The sequence below is a fragment of the Hemibagrus wyckioides genome, linkage group LG07 (genome assembly GCF_019097595.1).
Source record: "Hemibagrus wyckioides isolate EC202008001 linkage group LG07, SWU_Hwy_1.0, whole genome shotgun sequence".
Lineage (NCBI taxonomy): Eukaryota > Metazoa > Chordata > Actinopteri > Siluriformes > Bagridae > Hemibagrus > Hemibagrus wyckioides.
Genome location: NC_080716.1, coordinates 30680555 through 30708167, shown reverse-complemented (window position 1 = coordinate 30708167; position 27613 = coordinate 30680555). Strand labels below are relative to the sequence as shown.

The following is a 27613-nucleotide window of genomic DNA, read 5'->3' as shown; positions in this document are numbered from 1 at the left end:
GCTGCGACACGCTGCTCTGACCAAAAGAGGACAAAATTAAAACATCTATCCAACAGCTAGCTTTGTCCCATCATGGTAACTAGCTACCGTTAGCTAAACGCTGGTTTCAGTCAGAGTTAGCGTTAGGAGCTAACCGGGCATTACTTTAGAAAACTGCCATAGCAGAAGAAAATATTCCCAACTGTAACGGTGCCGTTAGCTCGTTTCTGCTTGATTTAACATGACCGTCATGTAGGACGGCTAACGTGCTAGCTAGCTAACCTGGCACCAACATTTCTAGCTAGCTAACATTAGCCCTAATGCTAGCTCGACGTGTTAGTTGCCTAGCGCTTAGTTATTTAGACAAAGCTTGTTCAGTCTCTTCTGCTAACGTTACAGTTGTGAGGATTTTCTTCTGCTGTGGCAGTTTTCAAAAGTAATGCCGGTGTTGTGTCCAACTCTGTTTGGGGATCTGTTTCCCCCTAGCCCCGCCCCCGGACATACTTTCTTCCAGAAGTCTACAATATAAAGCTAACACTAAGTACATTTATAATCGGAACTTAGTTGATCTTACCTTAAGTGTCTTCAACTATCTGGATGAGTTGTGACTTTTGTCTTGCTGTAACACGGTCCTGACAAGAGCAGAACATCACATGGACTACAAGCAGGAGACTCGAGCATGGAGGAGAACCGCTGTCTGATCTGAACTGCGCATGCGCGAGCACTTGTTCAGCTAGGTACAGCAACACCACTTGTAATAATTACATTTAGTTCAGTTGATGAAAATTTCAAAAACAATTGCCAAAGCATCAAACAATTAGTCCAAAAAAATTAGACCATTAGAACATTATGGTCTAACAGGCAACCACACACCACAACGTCTGAACTAAATTGAACTTTTATATGTCAATAATAATTCCTGCACCTGTCCTACACATCCCCAGACATCCAAAAACTCCTATCCAGATGTCTGAATATTGAACTGCATATCTACATACAAGAGGGGTCACAGACAGACATTGTGGTGGGTCTCTGTCTGTGTGTGTGTGTGTGTGTGTGTGTGTTAGAATAGAGGAAGTGATCAAGTGGCACAGCTTTAACACACGCCACTGTTCTGTCAGTCAGTCAGTCATTAGAGGGACAGGATGGAGCTCAGTCCACTCTCTGTGATGCTCTGTGAGTAAATGTTCTCTTTGTGTCTTCATTAGAGTGAGTGGTGGGGTATAAAGTTGTTCATCTGCAGTCTGAATGTCCTGAGTGATGATCTTATTGTGTGATTAGGACATTGTGTGTACTTCAGCATGACTGCTCAGGTGGATCAGTGTCTCCGTATCTGTTATGAGAAGGGTTTAGTTTGATGTGTATCTACTCTCAGTAACTATGATAGAACAACAGGCAAGAGTACAAGTAGAGCGAGTGTAAAACACAGGGTTTAAATCATCTAATGAGTTGGAATCTGTACCTGATGGTTGTCTTTTGTTGTTTCCTGTATACAGAAACATGTTTTGTGTTAAAAACCATATTAAATGTAACATGATTTTAACAAAACTATTAATTAGATTTTCTGAGAAAATGCCTCATAACCTATATTTCCATTTTTGTTATTATTGTAGGAATAATGTTAACTTTAATATACACTAATACTAAATGATTGCACTGCATTTATAAAATAATCCCAAATCATTATTTACTCATTCTCACTAATTATTATTTTATGTTATAAAAAAAACAGCATTTTCTGGGCAGAAACAAACTCTTCTCATTAGTCCTGTACACACAGAGCAGTGACCATGTTAGAGGCCTGAGAGCAGAGAGCAGTTTGAGGATGTGGTTTATTTTCTATCTTCATTTATTGATGCAAGTTGAGCTGTGAAAAAGATGAGGAGGTGTGAAGATGGACTAAATCTAACTCCCCTGAAATCATTGAACTCTTTTTAATTCAAAAGTTGTCCAATCTGAAGACAGTCATTTAAAGACAGCGTCTCCACAGCAGAGACATTTGGAGACAAAACAACTATTCAGTTTGATTAGATTTCAGAACTAGCCTTTATTAGGAACCATCAGTATTACTGGGTATATTCTATATGGACATTGTAGATATGAATAATTATTCTTATTTCAAAATTAAATTACATATTTTTTATTATTCATCATCCTCAGAGGTTTTTTTTCTGGTCAGAAGCTTCAGTGGTCACCTATGTTAGGAATACTGTCCATACGAGGCATAATTAAATGTTATGAATTTATAAGTGGGAATGCTGGTGCAGCAGGTTGTGTTATCTTTAGAAAAATTGTAACAAGAATATATTGGGGTGCTCAGGTTTGCTCAAGACCACTATTGATATTCCTCACATTCCTAAAATTCCTAAAAACAAAGGAACTGCTGTGATCGACTCATAAAATCATGAATCCATCTTCAGGAAACATTTTATGCCGGTTGCCTGGAGACACCCAAAAACTTATTTACTTACTGTGTCAAATGTATTAAAAACTTATGCAGAAATAAACACTTCTCATTAGCCTTGTACACTGACACACACAGTGTAGTGACTCTTTTAAAGAGACAAGTTGGAAGTTGTGGTTTAGCTTCTTCTTTTTTTAATTCAGTGCTGTGTGTGCAGCTGTGATGAAGGGGAGGAGGTGTAAAGGCTAAAAATATTTGCCACATGCATCATGCAGTAAAAATCAAGCCATTTTCAAACGGTCAGTTTGGGTGAGCCTGTGTCCACTCTGTGATTGGATTCCTTTTCTTGTCTGACAGGAGTGATCTTCTGCTGTTTTGACATATCCCTTGAAAAAAATTGGCAAAAATATACGAAGAAAATCAAAAAATTGTGAAATAGCAGAAGAAAAGTAATAAGGTAAAGTGAAGTGTGGTCCGGAAGATTAATTCATTAGAATGTAACTGAATTTATTTGTCGCATGTTCATTGTACAGGCTGTGCTTACTGATGTCACATGTCAGTTTTTCTGCATATCTCTTTTCCACATCCACAAAACTCCTATCCAGACCTTTGAATATTGAGCTGCATGTCTATCTCCTGTTTTGTGGAATGGAGGCCTGAGCTCACAGTTTACAGGACTTCAAAGATCTGCTGCAAATGTCTAGGTGCTTCAGAGGTCTTTTAGAGGTCATGCCTTGTCCATCACAGCTGTTTTGACAGAAAAAGGGGAACATGTTATACTCTCTCTCTCTCTCTCTCTCTCTCTCTCCATGAGAAAACAGGAAGTGCTAAGACTTTAACCCACACCACTGCTCTGTCAGTCAGTCCTTAGAACAGCAAAATCACTGTAATACACACTAATACCAAACTAATGCTAAATCTAATCACTAAATAATTATCACTAACATTTTGTTATGGGAATTTCAGCAGAGTGCTCCTATTTTAGATAGATTGATAGATAGATAGATAGATAGATAGATAGATAGATAGATAGATAGATAGATAGATAGATAGATAGATAGATAGATAGATAGATAGATACTTACTTTATTCATCTCAAAGGGAAATTCACAGTTTCCAGCAGTATCCACAAACACAGGTAATAGATAAAATAGGAAGGAATATAACAAAAAATACTAAAATAACCAAATTAGGGTACAAAAATATAACAAAAAATATATCAAATAACAAGAATATAAAATATTACCAAATATAGCAGAATATAACAATATAACAAAATATATCAGAAAACTACTAAATACAGAGATTTAGAAATAAATATGGAGAATGAGATGAAAAACAAGATAAATAATGTGCAAAGACAAGTGTTTAAAGTTACAGACCTAGTCGATGTGCAAAAACTGTTATGTGCCAAAACTGCGTGTTTATGAGTCCTGTGCAAATCTCAGTTTATTGAGAGTTCTGTATAAACCGGAGTGTATTTTGCTTGGTCATCTAGTTGTGTTATCAGACACTTCTCATTAGTCCTGTACACACAGAGCAGGGACCGTGTTAGAGGCCTGAGAGCAGAGAGCAGGTCACAGATGTGGTTTATTTTCTATTTTCATTTAGTGATGCAATTTCAGCTGTGAAGAAGAGGAGGAGGTGTGAAGATGAAGGTTTGAAAGCAATAATTAACATTTACCTGTTGATAATGTGGATAAATTTAAATCCACTGACAACATCGAACTCATTTAAAGTCAAAAGCAGTCAGATGAAGACAAAAGAACTATTCAAAGTGAGAAGGTGTCACTAAATGTCCTCACTGGCCACTTTATTAGGAAACTATTTACGCCTGTGCAGGACTCCATATGTACGGAGAGAAGATTCCTGCCGGAGAAATCAAGCCCCTGGTGTCTCTGTCCAGTTTTCCTGGAGCAGGTAACACCTGGCTGAGACCGCTGATTGAGCTCGATACTGAATATTACACAGGAAGCTACTACTTCAGTGGTACACTTTATAATAGAGGTTTTGCTTCCAAATTTCAATTTAAGGGCTTTATTCCAGAGAGATGTTGCTTCTTTTCTCTATCATGCTTAATGTTGCAGTGAAGATTATTTAAAGTTTCTTCACATTCTGTTTAATGTTACATGAAAAAACACATTGAGTGTTTGACCAAGTGGAAACTGATATCTATATTGTGTATGACATTTTCTTAAAATTTGATTTGATAAACTTTGCTTAGTCTCCAGAAAAATAAATAAATTAATTAATTAATTAATTAATTAATTAAAAAAAAGAGAAAAAAAGGCTGTCAGAAGCAGTGGACCAATGGACACATTTATCCTGCCTCTAATCTGAATAAAACTCTACTTGATTTCTGGATATTTGGAATTTCAAACTAGCAACACAGAAAACGGAAGCGTGGATAAAGAGAAAATTACAACCAAATATAGCAGAAAGAAATAAGTAAAGTAAAGTAAAGAAAGTAAGCAAGGAAAATAAAATTTAGTATTTAATTCCTACTATTTTGTGTTCTTTTCTTTTAGATTTCTTTGTTTGGTTTATTATATTTGTCAGAAACAGCTGGACAGTTCCCTGCCAGGCCTGGAGAGGGCGCTCCAGGATTCTTGGAAGCCTGCTTCTTTGTGTGTATTTTGTGTGATGCCTTTCCTATTGTTCTCCTTCCTGTTGTATCACCTGTTCCCCATTTACCTTAATGTCTAGCCCTATAAATAAGGACCCTTGTGGCCTTGTCGGTCATTGTTCATCTGCGCTGTGGTTTTGTCCTGTATCTGGTTATGGCATGTTCTTGTTTTTGATTTCAGTAACATCATGTCTAGTGTTAGGTTAGTCTGCCCCATGTCTTGTGTTTATGTTAGTAAAGCAGTACTTCATTAAATCCTGGGTCTTTCTCCATGGCGTGTCAGTGCATGCCACCACCACGGAGGTCTTGGTTCATGCCCTGCACAAGGCAGGGGTTCCCAGATGTTACAATAATTTTTACGACCACAATACTTATGGCGTGAAATTGATGCTGCAGTTGTGACCTGATACACACACATACCTATGTATATTTAAATAACTCCATTTGTGATGCTAAAATTTAAAACTTAGGGTGAGGGGGGGGGTCTGTTTTCCACTAAAAATTTAATGCACCATTTTGTAACCCTTTACATAAGATATAGGAGGAAGAGTTGGGTCACTGTCCTCATTCAGTCTTACCATGGTCTGTATTTGAATCTGTTATTAGCTCCAACCTGACTTTCAAGTAAAGTGTCTAAGATGTCAGTTAGGTTTCCTTCAGTCCATTCTTCCCTCAGTGTCCATAACTCAAAGTTCTGTTGTCCACAATTTACTGTTTATGTTGTCTGGTTTCTGATATTCCTCCACACTATTCTTAAAACAAGATTCTTAACCTAAAACAACCTACAAATTGGTTCTCTGTCCTAATGGACTCTTTTAATTCTCTCTCTTTGTGATGTTACTCCACAGTGTTATTATAGTGGACTTTCCATAACCAGCCACAAAATATCACCTACAGTGCAAAAACTGCAATAAGCCAATGGATAATAATGACATTTTCAATAACGTTTAAAACACAACTTCATATATTATTAATCCTTCTATGACCCTCATATGACCCATAATTTTGTAGCAGCAGTTTTAGGAATCATCAGTAATCAGCTTCACACACTCTAACCCACTGTGTCATATCCCACAAGCAACTGATTGTTGATGCTAATTGCTATAAGTGATAAATGCTATATATAATAAATATTATACAGTATTTTTCATATTAAAAATGAAAATGTAAGTGCACATGAAATATGAGGTATAATATTTTTTAAATTTCTAGACAAATAAATTCTTTGAACAGAAATCATGATTCCTTTTTCTTATCTTCCCATCAGCCACTTACACGAGCTCATAGATTGAACCATTACCATCACCATGTAGGTGTAATGGGTGAGTTTTAATAAAGGAAACAAATGATGATATTAGTTTGAACATCAATGCTACAAATGTATAAATCAGTGGTTCTTAACCTTTTTTACTCCAAGGTCCCCTTCTTCTCCAAGTCAGTGTTTTAAGGCCACTCTAAGATACTGGTATACTGTACTTCTGCAGCAATGAGGAAAGTGTTCGTTTTCAACCTTTTTATTAACAAAAAGCATTTGTTTGTTATTACTCTTCCACTCTAATTTTTTATAATTACTTTATTTATTTATTACTTTATTTATAATTCTAATTAATTATAGTTAATTATAAATAATAAATTCAAGATCTTTAGTGAGAAGCCTGCTGCTGTTGCTTGTGAATGATGTGGTCAATGCATGAAGGGAAGTTTTCACTAAGCCACAAGCATGTTGTGCTTATATATATATATATATATATATATATATATATATATATATATCTGGCACATTCTGCTCCCATTTATACACAAAGAGGACTTGTGCACATCTGTACTTTAAAGATGGAGATGAAGACAATAACACTGTTTCTCATCATCATCACCTTATTTCACTACAGGACCACCCTGTACTGCTGCTGTCTGAACTTTGCACATTATTTAACACTACTCACTTTATATAGTTCTGTACAATACAGCTGTTTACATTTTACATTTCTTGTATATATTCTATATTTTATATACATATTCTGTATACACATATACCCTACCTTACTTTATTTATATATTATTAGGGCCCAAGCACTAGCAGTGTGGAGGACCCTCTTTTTCTTCTAAGGATTATTTTTTGGGGGTCTTAACATGCTCAAAAACTCATGAAAATCAGCAGACAGGTTGGAATCTGCCGCCATTAGGACGTCACTGTGGCTCAGCCCTGGGCGTGGCACACACCCGTCACAGCGCCCCCCGGGAAAATCATGCTGCATAGCTGATACACACTTGCACGTATCCATGTACAGCTTGGTACACACTTAGATCTCATTGAACTGAACAACTTTCTCATTGCATGTCATTAAGTCTAATCCACAGGAAGTCAGTTATTTTGAGTTGTTTGCAAAACGCACCCAATGGAATTTGAAATACTCCTCATAGGGAATTGATACAACCCCCACCAAACCCAGGCTAATATGATCAAGACATTGATACAACCGCCACCAAACCCAGGCTAATATGATCAAGACATTGATACAACCACCACCAAACCCAGGCTAATATGATCAAGACATTGATACAACCACCACCAAACCCAGGCTAATATGATCTCAAGACATTGATACAACCCCCACCAAACCCAGGCTAATATGATCTCAAGACATTGATACAACCACCACCAAACCCAGGCTAATATGATCAAGACATTGATACAACCGCCACCAAACCCAGGCTAATATGATCTCAAGACACTGATACAACCCCCACCAAACCCAGGCTAATATGATCTCAAGACATTGATACAACCCCCACCAAACCCAGGCTAATATGATCTCAAGACATTGATACAACCGCCACCAAACCCAGGCTAATATGATCTCAAGACATTGATACAACCCCCACCAAACCCAGGCTAATATGATCTCAAGACATTGATACAACCCCCACCAAACCCAGGCTAATATGATCTCAAGACATTGATACAACCCCCACCAAACCCAGGCTAATATGATCTCAAGACATTGATACAACCGCCACCAAACCCAGGCTAATATGATCTCAAGACATTGATACAACCCCCACCAAACCCAGGCTAATATGATCTCAAGACATTGATAATGCCAAATTGTGAAGGGATTCTTGATATCTCAAACGGTTCAGCCGTGAGGAGCCCTTAAACTTATGGCGAATAAAAGGAAACAGGAAGTGGCTAATAACTTCTGTGTACATTAAGTGATGTACATCAAACCTCAACTTTATGTTAAGAGAAGAAAGCTGATCACACGGTCATGACTGCTGTGAGTCTCAGTCATAGCGCCACCAACTGGCAGCAGGAAGTATGTTTTAGAAATCTAATGTTTTGTCCCTTACTTTCATCTGATTTGGTTGAAAATCAGTCAGAATAATGTCAGGACATGGCTGATGTGAAGCTGTGAAGGAATTTGTGATATTGTGAATGATGTTGCTATGGTGAGGACATAATAGAAGAAAATTAATGTTCTTATATCTTAACAGTGGAATGTTTCAAAACATTTTACATAGAAAGAACAACTGGTTGAGAGTAAGTTTGTCTAGTTTCATGATTTTGCTCTAACGGCTCACAACAAATTTTTACATTCATCAGTCCATTGACTGGACATGGTTTTGGCCTGACTCCTGCAGTACTAGACTATGTCCACTAGAGGCTCTTGCCCCTTTATATTTATTTTTTTAAATATGGCTTCATGTTCACAATTTATATATACAGTGTCAACCAAAAAATGTATATACACTTCAGGAAAAGAAAAATAGTATGATGTATATTATATTACATAACATTAATTAAATTACATAATATTAATATAATATTAATAATATTATCATAATATCATCATATATATCAATCTATAACATATAGCAATAAATGTATTAATAAAATATTCATACAAATTTTTATTTTCCTGAAATGTGTATACATTGGGTGACTCTCTCTCTCTCTGGCACAAGGGGACATACACAGTATTAGATAGGTGGTTTTAATCTCTCTCTCTCTCTCTCTCTCTCTCTCTCTCTCTCTCTCTGTCTGCACTCTCTGCCCCCATGAGCAAACAGGAAGTGGTTAGGCTGTACCCCACACCACACCTCTTTTTGTCAGTCAGTCATAAGTACAGCAAATTCACTCTAATACACACTAATACCAAACTAATACACAGCACTAATCATTATTTACTATCCCTAAACAATTATCACCAACATTCTGGAGATCCAAGATGGTGAAGATGGCAGTTTCAGCAGAGTGCTCCTATTTTGCTAGGTCAACTAGTTGTCTTATGTGTATCATGTCTTGTGTTAGTCTATGTCTTGTCTTGTTAAATTCAGCACTGATGTGCACTAGCTGTATGTTAAATGTGCACTGTTTGGCTGCTTATTATTTTTATATTAAAAATAAGAGAAATGGTTTGTGTGGAAACAAACAGTTATCATTAGTCAAGCTTTATGTGGTAAGACTCAGGGTGGTGGCATGTGTGTTAACATCAACACAGAATGGTGCAAGAACTCTGTGCTTGTTTCTAGTTGCTGCTCATCACTGGAGTTGTGACTGTTAGATGCAGGTCATTTGATTTACAACAGGAATTCACCACTGTTTTCATTGTCAAAGTGTACATTCCCATAAGTGCCAAAGATAAGGACTCACTGTGTGAAATATATTGGGCTATGAGCTGCAGAGTGCTTCTAATGAATGAGTATCATAAATCTAACCTAAAACCTCACCATAAACTGAAGCCTAACCCCACACTGTCTATCTCTGTATGGAGGGTGACCACTAGTCAATTTCTCCCACTACAGAGTCTTTTGGTGATCCAGATCTCACCTGTAAGTGGGAAAGAGAAAGGGGTCTGATATTGTAAGCTAGAAGGTCAGTGATGAGTTGGGTCACTCATTCACTCTTTTACCCAGGTGTATATTTGGTGCTGATATCCAGGTAGAAATGTCATCTGTCATTAGCTCCAACCTGACTTTCAAGTAAAGTGTCTAATATGTGAAGGTTTCCTTCAGTCCATTCTTCCCTCAGTGTCCATAACACAAAGTTCTGTTGTCCACAATTTACTGTTTATGTTGTCTGATGTCTGATATTCCTCCAGACCATCCCTAAAACATGGTTCTTAACCTAAAACAACCGACAAATTGGTCCTCTGTCCTAATGGACTCTTTAATTCTCTCTCTTTGTGATGGTACTGACTTTAGTTATTATAATGGACTTTCCATAACCAGCAACAAAATATCACATAATATCACATAAATATACAGTGCAAAAACTGCAATAAGCCAATGGATAAAAATGACATTTTCACTAAACCTTTAAAACATTTATCTACATACAGTATGTTACTAATCCTCTGTATGACCCAGTGGTCAATAATTTTGTAGCAGTAATTTTATGATTCATCATTAATCAGCATCACACACTTTAACACACTTTTTCATATATCTGACAAGCAGACTAATATTCCAAAATACAACAAAGCAAAACAAAGAAAATGGAAAATGCTAATTAAATAAATGAATAAATAAACAAACAAACAAATAAATAAATAAATAAATAGGGATGATTATCTGAATTTCCATATTAAAAATGAAATTTAAGTGCACCTGAATTATGAGGTATAATTTTTATTCTTTGGCAATTATGCAAATTTAGTTAGCACATAAAAAAAATAAATGAATAGAATTTTAATTGGCCCTACAATGAATAATGCTGGTTTTATCTGTAATGATCAAGTGAATCTTAATCCACTGACTACAAGATGCATTAAATTTAAGAAAGGCACCTGAGCTAGCCTCTATTTGTCTCCACATTCACACACATCTTCTAAAAAGAAAAAGAACAGCACCATCTGCTGGGTCTCCTGTAGTATCACAGATCAGGAAATACAGAAGTCGATACACACACACACATCCACACACACACACACAGGCAACCACATGCACAAACACACACACACACACACACACAAACACTCTGGTCAGTCTTCTACTCAGACCTCTTCCAGCAGGGCATTTATCTTTTCTTTGTGATCAGTGTATCCATATCTGTCATGAGAAGAGAATCTGTAATTAATGAACTAATGCATAACTATTATTCTTAACTTATTTTAAAATAATCACTTATTATTTTATTATTTACTAATTATCAATGATTATTATTTCCATATTAAATATAAGTTCAATAATTGTTTCTGGGAGCCGTTCTCTGGTGCAAATCCAGCTGTGAAGAAGCGAGGTGTGAAGATGGGTGTGTGAAAGCAATAACTATCTTTATCTAACTATCTTTACTGGTCACTTTATTAGGAACACTTTATTTACTGGAGTTAGCTGTAAATTTTGTTCATAAATGTATCAAACTTCAAACAATGTCTGACTGGTATTAAGGGATGAAAAGTGTATCAAGAAAACATTCCTAGACCGCCACGAGCAGCCTGAACTGTTCACATGCAGGATGGTGTCATGGATTCATGCTGTAGACACTAAATCCTGACCATCTACATCATGGTACAGAAAAAATTCTTCAGACCAGACATTCTGTTTCTAATCAACTCTACAATTTCCATCAGCCACTTAGACAAGCTCATACTGAACCATTACTATCACAGTGCAGGTGTAAGATAAATAGATAAGCCTGTAATTAACTGAGCGCTTAAGTACAGAAATGATGATATTAGTTAGAAATGCAGTGTATAGATTTAAATATTACATTAGAATTAATTATCAAATATAAAATATTACAGTTCATTTATTAGGAATTTTCTCCTTCATGGTCCTGACTTTAGGTGGACAAGAGATAACCAGTAAAGTGGAACCACATCCGAATGAGCAAATGGACCAGAATCTCTTACTCCAACAAGAGTGTACAGACCCTTAATAAAATCCAACTTATTAACATATTTATGTCATGTTCTGTTTCTGTTTCCTTTTTAGTGCTGATTTCACTTATACCAGTGGCCCAGGCTCAAGGTGATTTATATATACTTTATTCTTTATATTGTCTGAACATTTTCAGTTAAGTTTGTAAATGCAGTTTATAAATGCAATAAATAGTTTTATAGTCAAAAGATTTTATGCTGCTTAAATGTCTTTATAACTTAAATATAAAACAGCACAAGTTTAATGACAGCAGCACAAGAGAGCAACTGACATCACTAGTGCTAAATAAAATGCTCCATGATGCCCCTGATTTCTTAATATTAAGCAGGTTACACACATCAGTATCAACAAGTAACAAAAACATGTACTCACACTCACTCTAAAGATGATATTAGTAGTGTAGACTTGGGAATGACTTTATGTAAGGTTTATTAACAACAGAATGTTTTATAGGGAGTCCTAAAGCTGTGGTGTCCATAATGCCTGATACACATGTGTTCATTGGAGAGATTGTTACTGTCAGATGTGACATACAGGGAGGAGGAGACACTCAGGGGACTTACAGCTGGAAGAAAAATAATAAAGTAGTCTCAGAGGGAGGAGGGAAACCCTACACAATGCAGGTGTTCAGAATCCAGTCTGTTAAAGTCTCTGACAGTGGTACCTACACCTGCAGTATAAATGGGAGTGACTCTCAGAGCTCAGAGATCAGTGATGCTGTTAAACTGACTGTATCAGGTGAGTCTGTGAGTGTTTTTATTTCTTATATAATATGTTAACATTATATTTTAGAGTTCAGATTTTCCTAGAAGACAATTTGTTGCCTTGAAATTATAAGGTTTTTTTTTAATGAAAATTCAGTAATTTTGAGAGATATTGATGATCAGCATCATCCACATCAGTCTCTTTCTCATCACCTGAGGTAGAAATCCCTCACAGCATTTAAATACACACCTCATTATCTTCTCCTCACTTGACTGATGTCTGTTCACACAAACACCACTGTGGAACTGATCCCTGATTCACTTCTGTTCTGTTGGCTATATTTCTATTAATGTCTTTGAATTAAGTCATTTAAATATTTTATAACTTGTAAAATATTATAAAATGTGAAAGCACTCCCCTGTTTTAATGATGATGTGATGCACAGGAGCATCCAGTTGTAGAAATTTCTAATGAATTTTTCTAGTCTGCTTCATATACATTCATTAACTAGCATACTAATAGAATTACTTACATTTTTTAAAAAGCCAAAAGTCAGATAGAATAAACTTTCAAATATCTGAACTGTCATGTGAAGTGATCCTCTAAATGGAGATAAATAACAAACCCTCAGCTGTGTGTCTCTTCTGTGTCTTTAAGGAGAATGAAAAAGTTCTCTGTCATGGTTTTACTATATGAATCATGATTTTGATCATTTTTAAGAAATTGCAAATACCTATGTTCAGATGGTGGTGAGAATACATGAAATAAAATCTAAAAAACACAAAACACTTCAATCTAATCATGAACTTTGTTCCATAGAAAATAAACTGAATACCAGCCGTGTAAGAAAACATACAACTGTAACATCTGGTATCAAATGTTAAATATAAATGTTTGTTTTAGACACAAAGCATCTGTTAGACACAGTGAATCTACTGCTTATGTTGTAAAGTGAAAAGCAGCTCTGACTCCTTCATCATTTCATACCAACAGCAAAACCCAAACCGACTGTGAGAGTGAATCCTCAGAGCTCCGTCTACACTGGAGACACCGTCACTCTGAGCTGTGAGCTGCAGCAGGGGACTGGATGGGGGTTTCAGTGGTACAAAAATAATCAGTTACAAGCAGAAATACTTAATATGACAGTCAATAATGCAGGAGAAACAGAGTACCAGTGTCGTGCATCTAGGCTGAACTTCGACTACGGTGAGACTCCCTCCTACTACACAGACCTCAGTGATCCTGTCAAGATTACAGTGAGAGGTATGTCATGATTTTTTCCTCTTTTTGTCACAGAAGGGGTAAGAAAAAATATTGCTTAATTATTGCACTTCCTTGTTTTTCCAGAATGTTCAAGATTATCTTGAAATACATGTTCAAAAGTATTTAAACGTATTTCCAACATTTAAAATTATCAGGACAGTGGAGTTTATATTTTGCCTTTTTATTGTAACATAAGCTGCATTTTTATATTTATTCATTATAAGAGTGAGTAAAAAAGAATCTGGTGATAAAACATGTAACGTATAATGTAAGAGAGAATTCTCATTGATATTTGGAACATTTCTCCACCAGACTACCAGAGGACAAACTCACACATATATTTAACTTTATTATTGAACTCATAAAAATATAAAAATTAAAAAGATGGCGTCAAAATATAAACCCAGTGCTGGGAAGAGACAAGCGTTACATTTGGCAGAGGCCCTTATCCAGAGCAACTTACTCATCTCAACTCATCTCAGTTTATACAAGTGAGCAATTGAAGGTTAACTTACTCAGGGACCCAGCCAGGGGCATCTCTAGGGCCCATCCAGGGGCGTCTCTAGGGCCCAGCCAGGGGCGTCTCTAGGGCCCAGCCAGGGGCGTCTCTAGGGCCCATCAACACACCTATACACACACACACGACGTGACTAACAAAGACACCTATACACACTCACACACCACGTGACTAACATAGACACCTATACACACACTCACACCACGTGACTAACATACACACCTATACACACACACACACCACGTGACTAACATAGACACCTATATACACACACACACACCACGTGACTAACATACACACCTATACACACACTCACACCACGTGACTAACATACACACCTATACACACACTCACACACCACGTGACTAACATACACACCTATACACACTCACACACCACGTGACTAACATAGACACCTATACACACACTCACACACCACGTGACTAACATACACACCCATACACACTCACACACCACGTGACTAACATAGACACCTATATACACACTCACACCACGTGACTAACATACACACCTATACACACACTCACTCACCATGTGACTAACATACACACCTATACACACACACACACCATGTGACTAACATACACACCTATACACACACTCACACACCACGTGACTAATATAGACACCTATATACACACTCACACCACGTGACTAACATACACACCTATACACACACTCACACCACGTGACTAACATACACACCTATACACACACTCACACACCACGTGACTAATATAGACACCTATACACACACTCACACACCACGTGACTAATATAGACACCTATATACACACTCACACCACGTGACTAACATACACACCTATACACACACTCACACCACGTGACTAACATACACACCTATACACACACTCACACCACGTGACTAACATAGACACCTATACACACACTCACACCACGTGACTAACATACACACCTATACACACACTCACACCATGTGACAAACATACACACCCATACACACTCACACACCACGTGACTAACATAGACACCTATACACATACTCACACCACGTGACTAACATACACACCTATACACACACTCACACACCACGTGACTAACATACACACCTATACACACACTCACACACCACGTGACTAACATACACACCTATACACACACTCACACCACGTGACTAACATACACACCCATACACACTCACACACCACGTGACTAACATACACACCTATACACACACACACACCACGTGACTAACATACACACCTATATACACACTCACACCACGTGACTAACATACACACCTATATACACACTCACACACCACGTGACTAACATAGACACCTATACACACACTCACACCACGTGACTAACATACACACCTATACACACACTCACACACCACGTGACTAACATACACACCTATACACACACTCACACCACGTGACTAACATACACACCTATACACACACTCACACACCACGTGACTAACATACACACCTATACACACACACACACACCACGTGACTAACATACACACCTATACACACACACACACACCACGTGACTAACATACACACCTATACACACACTCACACACCACGTGACTAACATACACACCTATACACACACTCACACCACGTGACTAACATACACACCTATACACACACTCACACACCACGTGACTAACATACACACCTATACACACACACACACCACGTGACTAACATACACACCTATATACACACTCACACCACGTGACTAACATACACACCTATATACACACTCACACACCACGTGACTAACATAGACACCTATACACACACACACACACCACGTGACTAACATACACACCTATACACACACTCACACACCATGTGACTAACATACACACCTATACACACTCACACACTACGTGACTAACATACACACCTATACACACACTCACACACCACGTGACTAACATACACACCTCAAGATTCAAGATTCAATTCAAGATTCAAGAAGCTTTATTGTCATTTCAACCACATATAGCTGACGCAGTACATAGTGAAATGAAACAACGTTTCTCCAGGACCTGGTGCTACAGAAACATACAACAACAAGTTCAACACAAAACAACAAACACCACAGAGCTAGGACAGAAGTTTGTCTTAGCCACGTAAAGTGCACAGTGTGCAGCTAGGTGCAAACAGAGCATAGACAAGACAGTGCAAAAGATAATAAATACAAGAAAGACAACACAAAAGAACACAGGACACTTAGCGCAGAAAGGAAATAAAAGAACATGTGTACTGGAATGTAAGTGAAATAAAATAAAGTGAAGTAAAAAATAAAAAAAGTATTGTGCAAAAATATTGTGCAAAAATACACAGCAGCAGTTGAGGTAGTGCAAATAGAATAAACATAAATATGACTATAGCAGCGGATGACAAGTAGAGGTAGTGCAGTAAGTAATGAACAATATAAATTATGTGTGTGTGTGTGTGTGTGTCCACACAGTCAAGAGAGAGTGTGTGTATCTGTGTGTGAGAGAGACAGAGAGTTAATATACAGTTCAGTCCTGAGTGAGTGTGTGTGTGTGAGAGAGTGTAGAACAGTTCAGTCCTGAGTGAGAGTGTGTGTGAGAGAGTGGAACAGTTCAGTCCTGAGTGAGAGTGTGTGTGAGAGAGTGGAACAGTTCAGTCCTGAGTGAGAGTGTGTGTGTGAGTGTGGAACAGTTCAGTCCCGGGTGTTGAGGAGCCTGATGGCTTGAGGAAAGAAACTGTTACACAGTCTGGTTGTGAGGCCCGAATGCCCCGGTACCTCTTTCCAGATGGCAGGAGGGTGAAGAGTGTGTGTGAGGGGTGTGTGGGGTGTGTAAGAGTGTGTGTGAGGGGTGTGTGGGGTGTGTAAGAGTGTGTGTGAGGGGTGTGTGGGGTGTGTAAGAGTGTGTGTGAGGGGTGTGTGGGGTGTGTAAGAGTGTGTGTGAGGGGTGTGTGGGGTGTGTAAGAGTGTGTGTGAGGGGTGTGTGGGGTGTGTAAGAGTGTGTGTGACGGGTGTGTGGGGTCAGCCACAATGCTGATGGCTTTGCGGATGCAGCGTGTGGTGTAAATGTCTGTGATAGAGGGGAGAGACTCCGATGATCTTCTCAGCTGTCCTCGCTATCCGCTGAAGGGTCTTGCGATCCGAGAGGGTGCAGTTCCCAAACCAGGCAGATGGGGGCGGGGCTCCGCACGATATGCGCCGGGAATGTTTGAATAAACAACATCCAGCGTGTTCGCCCCTCTCGTAGCAAAGTCCACATGCTGATGGAATTTAGGGAGCACTGTTCTGAGATTTGCATGATTGAAATCTCCGGCGATGATAAACAGTCCGTCAGGGTGAGCATTTTGCAGCTCGCTAACAGCTCCGTACAGCTCACACAGAGCCTCCTTAGCATTAGCGCTGGGTGGAATGTACACTCCGATAATGAAAGTAGTGGTGAATTCCCGGGGTAAATAAAAAGGTCTGCATCTAACAGTCACAAACTCCACTCCCGATGAGTAGTAGTTTGACACAAGCACAGAGTCCTTACACCATTCCGTGTTGATGTAAACACACACCTATACACACTCACATACCACGTGACTAACATACACACCTATACACACACCATGTGACTAACATACACACCTATACACACTCACACACCACGTGACTAACATACACACCTATACACACACCATGTGACTAACATACACACCTATACACACTCACACACCATGTGACTAACATACACACCTATACACACACTCACACACCACATGACTAACATACACACCTATACACACACTCACACACCACATGACTAACATACACACCTATACACACACTCACACACCACATGACTAACATACACACCTATACACACACTCACACACCACATGACTAACATACACACCTATACACACACTCACACACCACATGACTAACATACACACCTATACACACACTCACACACCACGTGACTAACATACACACCTATACACACACCATGTGACTAACATACACACCTATACACACACACTCACACACCACATGACTAACATACACACCTATACACACACTCACACACCACATGACTAACATACACACCTATACACACACTCACACACCACATGACTAACATACACACCTATACACACACTCACACACCACATGACTAACATACACACCTATACACACACCATGTGACTAACATACACACCTATACACACTCACACACCATGTGACTAACATACACACCTATACACACACACTCACACACCACATGACTAACATACACACCTATACACACTCACACACCACATGACTAACATACACACCTATACACACTCACACACCACGTGACTAACATACACACCTATACACACACACACCACGTGACTAACATACACACCTATACACACACACTCACACACCACGTGACTAACATACACACCTATACACACACTCACACACCACGTGACTAACATACACACCTATACACACACTCACACACCACGTGACTAACATACACACCTATACACACACACACACACACCACGTGACTAACATACACACCTATACACACACTCACACCACATGACTACCATACACACCTATACACACTCACACACCACATGACTAACATACACACCTATACACACTCACACACCACGTGACTAACATACACACCTATACACACACTCACACACCACATGACTAACATACACACCTATACACACACTCACACACCACATGACTAACATACACACCTATACACACACACACCACGTGACTAACATACACACCTATACACACACCATGTGACTAACATACACACCTATACACACTCACACACCATGTGACTAACATACACACACACTCACACCACATGACTACCATACACACCTATACACACACTCACACCACGTGACTACCATACACACCTATACACACACTCACACCACGTGACTAACATACACACCTATACACACACTCACACACCACGTGACTAACATACACACCTATACACACACTCACACCACATGACTACCATACACACCTATACACACACTCACACCACATGACTACCATACACACCTATACACACTCACACACCACGTGACTAACATACACACCTATACACACTCACACACCACGTGACTAACATACACACCTATACACACACACTCACACACCACGTGACTAACATACACACCTATACACACACTCACACACCACGTGACTAACATACACACCTATACACACTCACACACCACGTGACTAACATACACACCTATACACACACTCACACACCACGTGACTAACATACACACCTATACACACACTCACACACCACGTGACTAACATACACACCGATACACACACTCACACACCACATGACTAACATACACACCTATACACACTCACACACCACATGACTAACATACACACCTATACACACACTCACACACCACGTGACTAACATACACACCTATACACACACTCACACACCACGTGACTAACATACACACCTATACACACACTCACACACCACATGACTAACATACACACCTATACACACACACACCACGTGACTAACATACACACCTATACACACACCATGTGACTAACATACACACCTATACACACTCACACACCATGTGACTAACATACACACCTATACACTCACACCACATGACTAACCATACACACCTATACACACACTCACACCACGTGACTACCATTCACACCTATACACACACACTCACACACCACGTGACTAACATACACACCTATACACACACTCACACCACATGACTACCATACACACCTATACACACACTCACACCACATGACTACCATACACACCTATACACACTCACACACCACGTGACTAACATACACACCTATACACACACCATGTGACTAACATACACACCTATACACACTCACACACCACATGACTAACATACACACCTATACACACTCACACACCACGTGACTAACATACACACCTATACACACACCATGTGACTAACATACACACCTATACACACTCACACACCATGTGACTAACATACACACCTATACACACACACTCACACACCACATGACTAACATACACACCTATACACACACTCACACACCACATGACTAACATACACACCTATACACACACACACACACACCACGTTACTAACATACACACCTATACACACTCACACACCATGTGACTAAAATACACACCTATACACACACACTCACACACCACATGACTAACATACACACCTATACACACACACTCACACACCACATGACTAACATACACACCTATACACACACTCACACACCACATGACTAACATACACACCTATACACACACACTCACACACCACATGACTAACATACACACCTATACACACACTCACACACCACGTGACTAACATACACACCTATACACACACTCACACACCACATGACTAACATACACACCTATACACACACTCACACACCACATGACTAACATACACACCTATACACACACCACGTGACTAACATACACACCTATACACACACCATGTGACTAACATACACACCTATACACACTCACACACCACATGACTAACATACACACCTATACACACACACTCACACCACATGACTAACATACACACCTATACACACACACTCACACCACATGACTACCATACACACCTATACACACACTGACACCACGTGACTACCATACACACCTATACACACACTCACACACCACGTGACTAACATACACACCTATACACACACTCACACACCACGTGACTAACATACACACCTATACACACACACTCACACACCACGTGACTAACATACACACCTATACACACACTCACACACCACGTGACTAACATACACACCTATACACACACTCACACCACGTGACTAACATACACACCTATACACACACTCACACACCACGTGACTAACATACACACCTATACACACACTCACACACCACGTGACTAACATACACACCTATACACACACTCACACACCACGTGACTAACATACACACCTATACACACACTCACACACCACGTGACTAACATACACACCTATACACACACTCACACACCACATGACTACCATACCTTATAGCCCTTGAGTGGGACAGCAAAAAAAAAAAAACACCTGTCAGAAAACACAACAATCTTATTATTCAGATAAAAGTCTAACTTTAATTCTTAATGTTAACACAGTTGATAACATACATTTGTTAGCCGACTTTTGTGTTAAAAAGGACCCTTTTGAATATTCCATACCTAAGACGTACAAAAGCCTTAAATTAAATAGGCCCAATGACAGAAATAGGATAGAAAAGTCACCAAGAACATGAAGCAGACAAGATACAAGCAGCAGGACAGATGAGAGAATGCGAGATGAGAGAACAATAAGAGCTGTTAAAAATAAATAAACAAACAAAGAATAATCCATACAGTAGTGCAGCATGAGGAATGAAATAAGAGGTGCAAGTATAATATAGATTGTTGTAAAATAATAGTAATAATAATAAAGGACACACACACATCGTCTCATTAAGGAAGAGTGGGCATCCTTTCTGGAGATGAACGACTCTCCTGATATCACACCATCAGTACTATGGGAAACAGGCAAAGCAGTTCTAAGAGGTAAAATAATATCCTACTCATCATACAAGAAAAAACAGCAACAAAAACAGGAAACCACTTTAGAACAAAAGATTAAAGAATGAACAAACTCATACTCAAATAACCCCAGTGAACGAACACAGAACGAGTTAAACTATTATAAAATGTAATATGAGAGTATTATACACAGAAAAACCCAAACGATCATTCAACAACTTAAATATGAACAGTTCCAGTCTAGAACAGGTAAATATCTAGCAAATCAACTACAACATAAAAAAGATAGCAATTATTCCATCCATAATAAACTCTACAGGTGAAATGGTCCACAATTCACAGGATATTAATGCTGTTTTTCAAAACTTCTACAGTGACCTATTTACCACAGTGTAAATCAGTTATTATTATTATTATTATTATTATTATTATTATGTTTTTTTCTCTTTCTGTGTCCTCCCTCTTTGCTCCCTCCTCTCTCTTTTCCATAAACAACCCCTCCACACATTACCCAGGGGCACTTATGCAAACAAAAACACACACTGTACATGGGTAAATTAAGTCCTGTCTTCTCATCATTTGTTCTTGTGTTTGTTGTTCTGTTTGTCTACAATGTACTGTCTTTTGTTGTGAAATAAATGAAAAAAGAAATTTGTTCTTGTGTAAAAAAAACAACCCAAAAAACTTTCAAAGAATAATAATTACACTGATTGCCATGTCATCTATTACAATAATGCCAACAATCACTTTTTTTTTTTTTGCAAAAGCACAGAGATTTCTAAATTTAGGAAATAACCAGTAATGTGAATCTTCTCTAAGTGTACATGCAAATCTACATCAGAATAAATCATCTGTTGTTTCATAAAGGATATAGCTCTTTGACATAGGCCTTCATAATTATGGTATTGTGAAAATTTGGGCTAGTGAGAGCATGTCCATTCACCAAAAGCTCTGGAAGATGAGGAGGAACATTATTATGATATAAAATTGTATGGCATTTGAAAATTAGATTGTGGGATTGTTTTGATATGTCAGGCGTGCACGGATAGAACCCAAATGCAAGACACAACAGGGGCAGGGAAGAGTATTTAATGTAGAGTGGAGCCAACGAGCAGGCTTGAGTCTGGATACGTGGAATGTAGGATGAATGCACAGGACCCTGGGGAGCTTGAGTCGTACCGCCACGGAGTAGACAGCCAGACCCGCTGACCAACCCGGTAAGGAGGTGCTGGGTGGCGCTTGCTGTTGGCCCACTGAGCATAGCTTCAAGAAGTATTGAGCAAGGTTGCACGAGCCTTCCTCCAGACGCGTCGGCATCGTCTGACCAGGGCCTGGGCGGAGGGAACCAAGGCCTCCAGTTCCTGGGTGGAGAACAGCGGTGGTTGATAACCATAAGCAGCTTGGAAGGGTGAGAGGCCAGTGGCAGCTGAGGGTAGGGAGTTGTGGGCATATTCAACCCACACTAAGTTGGCTGACCAGGACACCGGCTCCTTGGCACACAGGATACGAAGCCCTACCTCCAGTTCTTGATTCAGCTGCTCAGTCTGTCTGTTGGACCATGGGTGGAACCCGGATGACAAGCTGACGGTAATCCCCAGGAGCTGGCAGAATTCTTATCAAAAATTGGATGTAAACTGTGGTCCCCGGTCTGAGACAATGTTGCGTGGAAGGCCATGGAGGCGGACAACATGCTGGACCATGAGCTGGGCGGTCACCTTGGCAGACGGTAGCTTAGGAAGGGCAATGAAGTGGCCCATCTTCGAAAATCAGTCAACCACCGAGAGAATGGTGGTGTGACCGGCAGACGAAGGAAGGCCAGTGACAGTTCATAGAGATGTGCGAAAAAGGTCGCCGTGGAACAGGGAGAGGACGGAGGTAGCCTGCAGGAGGGGTCTTGGAGGACTTATGCTGGGCGCAGGTGGGGCAGGCAGCCACGAAGTCCCGGACGTCCTTACTAACCGAGGGCTACCAAAACCGCTGTTAAAGGATGGACCGGGTGCAAGAAATGTCAGGATGGCAAAACACGCGAGAACCATGGCACCACTGAAGGACTTGGGAACGGAGGTGATCAGGCATGAAGGGTAGAGGCGTCGTGAGTAGAAGGCACATCCACCTCCACAACAAACTGCCAAGTGGGATCTGGTACGGTCAGGATGGGAGCTGAGGTAAACAGATCCTTGAACTTAGCGACCAGAAAAAAGCATGCAGGGTGGATGTGAGCCGGTGAAGAGGTGCGGCGACCGTGCTGTAACCTCAGATGAACTTCCGATAGAAGTTGGCGAAACCCAGGAATTGTTGGAGCTGCTTCTGGGTCTCCGGCCATGGCCAGTCCCTCACTGCCTTTATCCGCTCAGGGTCCATCTGTACACTACTGGCCGAGGGGATGAACCCCAGGAAGGAGGTCTTGGAGACATGAAACTCACACTTCTCTGGTTTCACGTACAGGCGGTTATGAAGCAAGCACTGGAGCACGGATCGGACATGATGGACATGCAGGATAATCCAGAAACAGTGAAAATGAACAGTCCAAAATCCGGCTGGGAAAACAGCAAAGAAAAAAAAAAGGCAAGAATGAGGGCGGGATGACTCGCAGTGATACAGAGAGGTCATCTGGCGAGGAAGGCACGTAGACAGCGTGTTTATATAGCGCTGAAGGAAGGTGAACCTGGAAGAGCTCCGTCCGCGATGGCCGTGAATGGCGCAAAGTCGCGCACCCGGAAGTGCGCGCTGCGATGGGTGAAACGGACGCGCGTGCTGACATGATAACACTGTCATACGGTTTCCGTCATTTAAATTCTGAACAAAAACATTCATAAGATATTTCCAGTTTTATCTAAAAGTTGCATTTATTTTGGTAAAATAAATATTTGTTCTTATATAATGCATATCTACAATTCCATAATTGGGTGTTATGGGGACAGAAATTACTGATATTATCCATGTGTGTTTATTCTTCCACATCCCTGATCTAGTGTTTGTTTTTGCTTTGTTTCTGTCACATTTTTATACTTTATTTTTCTCTGTAAATAAATGACCTTCTACACTTCTACACACACACACAAATTGTCCTGTTTGCACGCATATGTCACTTTACATTACACTTTAGATTGATCCTGTTTACATGTGTCACTTTAATATCTGCACTCACTGTCTACACTGTTCTTTTGTACAGAGTCGGTCTACATGTTTGTCTGTTTGTCTTGTCATCCTGTGCACTTCTAAACTTTGTTAAAAGAAGAAAGAAAATAAACAATATACAGTACATCTGAAACCAGGAGTGAATGTGTGAGACATGTAAGAAATTATTTTCACAAATATTTATAAAGTGTTAAGGGTTTACTGTAATGAAAAAAAACAAAAACAAACATGAAATGGCACAAAACCTGCACTATGCTGTAATCATAATTATAATTTTTCATTTCAGCTGGAGACTCTCGGAATTTTGAACAAATTATTTTAATAGATGTTTATTTTCTGTACAAATAATTTTTCATTTCATACCAACAGGAAAACCCAAAGCGACTGTGAGAGTGAATCCTCAGAGCTCCGTCTACACTGGAGACACCGTCACTCTGAGCTGTGAGCTGCAGCAGGAGACTGGATGGGAGTTTCAGTGGTACAAAAATAATCAGTTACAGAATCTGAACAGTGAACAAGAGAACACACTTAATGTGACAGTCGATAATGCAGGAGAAACAGAGTACCGGTGTCGGGCAAACAGGATAAACAACAACTACTACTACTTCACAGAGTTCAGTGATCCTGTCAAGATTACAGTGAGAGGTATGTCATGAACATTTCCTCTACTTTGATTACAGTGTAATTGTAATTATAATTTTTTTTATTTCAGCTGGAAACTCTTAGAAATTTGTACAAATTATTTTGATAGTTTATTTTCTGTACAAATAATTTTTCATTTGGGATCAACAGCAAAACCCAAACCGTCTGTGAGAGTGAATCCTCAGAGCTCCGTCTACACTGGAGACACCGTCACTCTGAGCTGTGAGCTGCAGCAGGAGACTGGATGGAAGTTTCTCTGGTACAGAAATAATCAGTTACAGAATCTGAGCAGTGAACAAGAGAACACACTTAAAGTGACAGTCGATAATGCAGGAGAAACAGAGTACAAGTGTCGGGCAAACAGGATAAACAACAACTACTACTACTTCACAGAGTTCAGTGATCCTGTCAAGATTACAGTGAGAGGTATGTCATGACTTTTTCCTCTACTCTGATTACGTTTGTTAGAGGTGTTATAATATTGCTTAATAATATTGTACTAACCTTGAATTGTTATGTTCACAATAATCTTAAAAGGCATGTCTTTAAAAGTATTTGTCATTTGTGGCTGCTGACATCCACTGCAAGATTTTAAAAACATTTTATTTAATAAGCAAAAACAAGCAAACAAACAATGAATATATTGATGCATTAAAGGAGTGAATAAAATAGGTTGTTGATGATATGACTGTTTTTTGCAGACATTTTTTATTACTTTATTAATTCTTACTCAGTTCTTAGTTGGTCTTTTGTAGTTAAACAGGTCTGTGTAAAATTGTAGTGTTTCTGTAAGATATCGTGACTGCTGACAGATTCTAGTTACACTGACTGTATCAGGGGAGTGTGTGAGGATTTCTGGAGACACTTAAAAATGTGCAGTTAGACATTCATGAAAAGCTTCTTACTGGGTATTAAATACATCTAGGAAAGAAATTGTTTGTATTTCCTGTGCAACAGAGAGACCACCGGCAGTACTGAGTGTATCTCCACAGAGCTGGCTGACTGAAGGAGAGTCAGTGACTCTAAGCTGTGAGGTTACAGACTCCTCTACAGACTGGACATTCAGCTGGTACACAGTTGTTCCCTACAGAGACGGCTTAACTGGAATAAATAATAATGGTGGCTATAGCGTGTATGTGGAGCTCCTCTCAGACAGCAGCAGAGGATCTGGAGGCAAATACACTCTCAGTCCTGCTGCTCTTAAACACACAGGAGTTTATATGTGCAGAGGAGAGAGAGGAGAACCAGCCCTTCACTCACAGTACAGCAATCCACAGCCACTATGGATCACTGGTGAGGAAAATTAACTGTTGTGTTGAAGTGTAGAATAGAAAAGTGTGAATGTAAGATCAGATTAATGCAGCATTTATTTATTCATATGTATATATAAGGGTTGTTAAAGAATCCTAAGTGCTGGTAGAGGATTATTGTCATGATGTTCCTTGTGACCTGTAATTCTGTGATGTCTCCACCCCTGTCATTTTCCTGGATAACACAAAGGACTCAGGAGATAGTTGAGGATCTTTGTGCAGGAGGATTTTATTTTATAAGTCAAAGCAGGTAAACCTTGTGGATGTAACCATGTACATGGAGTGTCTCCAGAAAATGTTTTCTAAACAGATACAAAAAGGAGGTGCACTGTTCTGAGATTTTTTTTTTCTTGCCAAGCTTATGGAAATTTTGGAAACTTCAGGTTTAAAAATACAGATACAGAAACAGCTTACTATAACTAAAAAGAACAACAACAAAAAAAAAAAAAACAGGAAAAAATGTTCTGTCAATTGAAC

General features: G+C 39.3%; 1 protein-coding gene across 1 annotated transcript; it reads left to right on the top strand.

Moving 5' to 3' along the window:
• Positions 1-168: 168 nt before the first annotated feature.
• LOC131356306 (carcinoembryonic antigen-related cell adhesion molecule 5-like) lies at positions 169-27340 on the top strand. The gene is made up of 8 exons (XM_058395208.1): positions 169-1155; positions 11946-11981; positions 12345-12629; positions 13590-13859; positions 25554-25829; positions 25977-26252; positions 26784-27098; positions 27327-27340. Exons 1-8 carry the CDS (start codon positions 1125-1127, stop codon positions 27338-27340), a joined length of 1503 nt encoding a protein of 500 aa, XP_058251191.1. The 5' UTR covers positions 169-1124.
• The last annotated feature ends 273 nt before the right edge of the window (positions 27341-27613 follow it).

Excerpts from the sequence above, each read along its gene's own strand:
- LOC131356306 (XM_058395208.1), top strand. The coding sequence starts at position 1,125 with ATGGAGCTCAGTCCACTCTCTGTGATGCTCT. Across the intron at positions 12,630-13,589 it reads TGTTAAACTGACTGTATCAG|CAAAACCCAAACCGACTGTG; the intron begins GTGAGTCTGTGA and ends TCATACCAACAG. Across the intron at positions 13,860-25,553 it reads TGTCAAGATTACAGTGAGAG|GAAAACCCAAAGCGACTGTG; the intron begins GTATGTCATGAT and ends TCATACCAACAG.